This window comes from Rosa chinensis, chromosome 2 (assembly GCF_002994745.2).
Source record: "Rosa chinensis cultivar Old Blush chromosome 2, RchiOBHm-V2, whole genome shotgun sequence".
NCBI lineage: Eukaryota > Viridiplantae > Streptophyta > Magnoliopsida > Rosales > Rosaceae > Rosa > Rosa chinensis.
The window spans coordinates 55944682-55950032 of NC_037089.1; the positions used below are offsets into that span (position 1 = coordinate 55944682).

Genomic DNA, 5351 nt, shown 5'->3' on the forward strand with positions numbered 1-5351 from the left:
TCCGTTTATTATCGACAAAGTTCTTGGAAAATGAGCATATCATTTGAGAGATAAAGATGGTGAACGACATGCAATGCCCATCAATGGCCAATACCTAAAGAAATATTATCCCACAATGTGGGAAGCGCGAGCTGCTGAATAATGGTGTAACCAAAAGATGGCCACTAGTTTATAATGTATATATGTTTAGGCCATCTTGATTCTGGCCGATGCAATTAAGCCGAAAAGATTACTTTTATCAGATTTCCAGTTTGTTTGCTTGACCATTATACTTCACTTGTATTTACTACTACAAGATACTATCTATCCATGACCCAATGATGTTTATGATAATCTACCGGCAAGCAAATAATTAATTAAGTTTTTCATCGGCCCATAACTTTCAAATGTTTATAAAAACCGGCCAATGGCCGACAAAAGAGCCACATACATCAATCATCATTCCTCGGCTAATAAATCATTAAGAGCTCCCAAGGTACAACTAGTGGCCTGAAGGTCACTCTCAAGTTGCATACACCTAGGCTCGGAAGCTTTCAAATCGGCCTCTATCTTCTTCAGTTGTCCTTGACTTTGGAAACACTGCTTACTCCTCTGAAGGAGCTTTTCCCCCACTTCTTCTCTCTCTTGTTTCAAGGATGCCAATTGTCTTTCCAACTCATTTATCTTGCCTTCAAGAGACTCCACAACCCGTTTTTGTTCCATACACCACCCAAACTCGGGAACCAAGGCTTTCTTCATTAGCTCACAAGCCGAGATTTGTTGTCTCCTCTTTTCTATTTCTTGGTAAGAACCAGCTGCACGGGATATTTGTTGGGTCAACACTTCTAACTTCTCACCAATAAGAGCTACCTTGGGAGGGGCAAAGTATTTGGCTCCAAGTAACAAATCCATGGCCACTTTCACTTTTGATAGTTGGCCTGTTTCCACAAATTCTTTTAATGGCTGCGTTAACGCTTCCTTTACCACCTTCAAAGCCCCATCAATTTCCTCCCTTGATGTCAATTGAGTGGCCGGTAACTGCAAAATGGCCGAGCAGCATTCTGGTTGGATTAGAGCATCGGCCGAAAATGCCCTCATGAAAGCCTGAAGTTCGGCTTCAAACCCTTGATTACATTCCTACAATGTCAGCCACTAACAATCAGTTCTTCCGCATAATAGAAGGGAAGTAATCACAAAACATGTTTGGTGCATACTTACTAGTTCATTAGCCAACACCAGGTGTTGCTCACTAAACGACGAGGAGGGAATACTGGCTTGCGTTGAAGTTTGGGTGAGCACAAGTGTTTCTTCCATATTCCTTGTCACAACTTCGCTTTCAGCCATTCTTTCAAGAGAAATTATCTCCCCCACAGGCAACTTCGTTTGGCCACGCACAATTGTTCTTCGCTCTCAGACGATTGCTCATCTTGTGTTACCAGTTGTTTTGCTTGAGGAGATTGAGACGTTGAAGACAAAGTGGCACCATCTGTTATTCAAAGGAGACAAAACAGAAATGCCATTAGCCATCAGTCATGATTCCTTACATAATGGCCGACTGCAATTCAAATTGATTTCGGCTTACCTTTGGTCGCCTCAGTGGCCGCACTATGGATGGCCTTTCTCTTTGTGCTCCCTTTAGCACACTTCTTCAAAGATTCTTGGCCACCTACATTCAACAAACTCCAAGTTAGTGAACAAACTAACAACATGTGCATAAATGAAAGTACACTTGGGGAAGCAACAACTTACTTATAGTTGGGATTGCTCTAGAAACTTTGCTTGTTATTTTACCACGCCTTACAGCTTTCGGCTTTTCTTGTGCCCATGGATTTCCTGCAAAAGCCGATCGCCTAGCCGACACCAACCCATCTTTAAAGCGGCTACCTACTCGTTTCGCCCACCACTCTCTGAACTGGGAGGAACTCTTGCTAGTTGCTACTCTTGTCTTCATGGGAAAGCTCATGTTGTACACAAACGCCTTATTATTCTGCTCAATGTCGTCCTTGTTGGAGAAAACGGCTAGCAATGAACTATATCGGTTTGACGATTCTGGCACCGGAGCCGGTATAGCTTGATAATATCCCAACTGACGACTGAAATAGGATGGTGAATATAACTCCACTCCACACTTGAGTGTTTTACCAGACAAGGCACCCCAGAAGAGATCCCTCATACCTATTGCACTCTTCCAAGCTAAACACGCAGTCTCCCATCTCGTCTCACTTTCTGAGGCGTGTTGGCTGATATCTATTGCAAGATAGGATGGATACTTCCTACTAAAACAAACGGCAAACTGTTCTGCAGAAAACTCTGGACACTTGAACAACACCTCAAAACACTCTTCTGCCGAATGAGGAAGTAAATCAAGAGAAGCCAATTGTTGTCCAAGAGTGGTGTCTACGGCCAATGCTAAACCCGGCTGTCTGAAAGTGGGAAAGTAAGTGTGCAGCCACAACTGAAAAATCCACAATGGCCCAGACCAATTTGGGTTCAGTCCTTCGGTCACACAATGGTGAAGACATCTGTATAAGTGGGCAAGCACAAATGGACCAAGAGCTAATGGCTGATCGCTCTCTTGTACTTCTTTACTTGCTAATGCTTCAGCCAACTTGTAGTACTCCACATTCACTTTTTTAGAAGTTGTGCACACTAAGTACTTACATATCCAAAAGGCAAGAAACGCAGCATGCTCTACATGAGTTACTTCCATTGTCTCCTGCTGGTTTTCCTCTTTCTCTTCTGCACTGCCAATACTATAAAGTGACTTATTTCCCAAGCCGCTGTTAAACACCTCAATCCATGTATTATAATTGGCAACGGCTGGTCTGCCCTTACTTCGATCTCTTAGCTCACCACCAAGATCAATGTCAAACTTTCCTTCTGCAAATACAATGTCCACCACTTGCCCATATGGCGGCAGGCCTATAATGGCCGCTATATCAATCAAGGTCGGACTAAGTGCACCAAACTGAAGCTCCAGAGAGTTTGTTTGAGAACTCCAAAAACACATAGCAGCAACCAGCAAGGAGCGGTCACAAGGAATAGTAATGGTGGACAGCTTGATGGCGTCATAGATCCCAAGTCGTTTCCATATTTCCCCAAATCGCTTCTCGACTCGTTCTACCCACGGAATCCAGTTGGCCGTTTCACCAGGCCATTTTCCTGGTTTTGTTCCCCATGCTCCCCATGCTTTTCCATCACTGAAATAGCTAGAATCATCCACTTCATGCTGGCTCAAAATTTTTTCCACATCAGCCGGTATATCACTCTGGAAACTTGGGCCAAGTTGACGTACCCCACCTTCATTCAGGACTCGTTGTGTTATTCTATTCATGAAGGCCGAGGCATTCTTTTCAGTGGCTTGACTTAGTGCTTCCGCCAATGCAAATGAGCGTTTGGTGATACTTTTTTGCTTGCCTTCATAATTGTCTTCTCTGGTCCCTTTCGAAGCCATTGCTTGGACAACCAAGTCCTGCATGATATAGAGCATAATTGGTTAGCACACCATGTTTCTCAGAGTACACCAAGTTTCTAGTTATTCGGTGCTATTCGCCGAAAACCACGAAACTTGGGGGGGGCAAAAGCATATTACATGCATATGAGCCAAGACATTCTCGACATATAAAATATATATATATGGCCAATTGCACACGGAAAAGACTGGCTGCCCGAGGTTTATCAAATAAACTAATTGAAGGTTTATCAATTAGATTAATAGCACATAATTATATGAGTGAACGAAATCATTCCTATTAATTATATGAGAGGCCCTACTATAGATGTCCGGTACCTTACAATTGCATAGGTCAAGCCACTCAAAAAAGATGTGCTATTAATTATATGAGACGTTATGAACCAACTTGACCATAACAGAAAAAAAAAAAAAAAAAAAAAAAAAAAAAAAAAAAAGCTTCATTGCTGGAACAATTGCATGGCCACTCGGCAAAGGAGTTGGGCCAATTGACATAAACGTATATTAATTGCATGGAGAAGAAAGCTCATATAATTGCTGCACATGTTTTAATTGCAATTGCAATGTATTGACAGCAATTGCATCAAATAAAGCTGGGACAAACAATGAATGTGATATGACAACTGGGAACTCACTTCATAATTGACAGCCATATATTAATTGCATGGGGGAAGCATAAATAGTTGTGCAATTTCACTTTTGTGCTCGTGGCCGTGTCCTTTGCATTTGTAATTAATATATTATTCAGCATGGTCCTTGAATGTTGACAGCAATATATTAATTGCACGAATTATTGCAATCAAATTATCATATAAATGAAGCAATTCTCTTTACAATAAACGTAGGTTGTCTCAAAGCAAGTGTGCAGCAAAAAGTGGTGGGGTAGCATTCAGTCCTTCAATAAATAAATAAATAAAAAGGGGAAAGACTGCATCGGCCGAAGACAAGAGGAAAAAGGAAATTATAAGATAATTTGAGGACAAGTTGCATCACCCAAACTCACGTCCCCATCGAGTGCTTAATTGCAGTCAGTTTAGTTCATGGCATATACTGTAGATTTCTGGAAAAAATAAGAACAATAGTGCAGAATGCTATAATTGCACAACTAACTATCCCAAAGTACGAAATTGCATTTCAAAAGCAGCAAGAGCTATACCTGCAATTCAAGGTTACCCAGTTGTTATACAGCTCCGTTAGAGTGGAATTTGTTCAAATTCGAGATACCCAGCCTTGATTTCAACTTTAGAACAATGGAATAGATGACTATAAGATGCCAAGTTCAAGATCTGCAGAAGAGATATTCATTAGATTTGGCAAATCTGAGTTTTCTGGTTCTCCATGTCAAGTAAAAAGTTCAAGATCGTACCTTTCGTGTAATGATGATAGCTGATTTCATCACCTACTCCTTCCATGCCTAGTTCACTTGTTGAAAATTTGATAGATTTGAAGATGGGTATGTGGGAGCTTGAAGACCACCCACAGCAAAGCTTGGTTTGTGTTTTTTGTCAAAGAGAGAATGAAGAGTTAACATGTGGTCGTGAGGAGCTGAAAGGATAAGAAGGGAAAGAATAATAAATCACCAATGGGTCGACCCGTAGAAAAATGGGTGCACAGCCAACCCGAAAGAAGAGAAAGAAAGACGAAGGGAGTTGGCTGCCAAGTTTTCATTGCGTTGGCTGACTATTTCTTTCATTTGGCTGCCACTTCTTTTGAGTTGTCTACCAACTTTCATTTTCATTTGGCTGCCACTGTCTTTTGAGTTGTCTACCAACTTTCATTTTCATTTGGCTGCCACTTTCTTTTGAGTTGTCTACCAACTTTCATTTTGAGTTGGCTGACTTGCGATTTTGTTTTTATGCATTTGGCCAACTTAAATATATTGTGTGTTGGCTGACCCTCT

General features: G+C 41.4%; 1 protein-coding gene across 3 annotated transcripts; it reads right to left on the reverse strand.

The window, feature by feature from the left end:
• Positions 1-323: 323 nt before the first annotated feature.
• LOC112189722 lies at positions 324-5052 on the reverse strand. Of its 3 annotated transcripts, XM_024329075.2 has the most exons (6): positions 4818-5052; positions 4608-4737; positions 1729-3451; positions 1562-1645; positions 1198-1465; positions 324-1116 (listed from the first exon to the last, which is right to left on the reverse strand). In XM_024329075.2, exons 3-5 carry the CDS (start codon positions 3431-3433, stop codon positions 1338-1340), a joined length of 1917 nt encoding a protein of 638 aa, XP_024184843.1. In that variant the 5' UTR covers positions 3434-3451; positions 4608-4737; positions 4818-5052; the 3' UTR covers positions 324-1116; positions 1198-1337. The 3 variants fall into 3 exon arrangements, with proteins under 3 accessions (XP_024184843.1, XP_040370566.1, XP_024184842.1); XM_040514632.1 differs by lacking the exons at positions 4608-4737; positions 4818-5052 and adding an exon at positions 4087-4119 and having other exon boundaries at positions 324-1103; XM_024329074.2 differs by lacking the exons at positions 4608-4737; positions 4818-5052 and adding an exon at positions 4087-4119.
• Between the last annotated feature and the right edge of the window lie 299 nt (positions 5053-5351).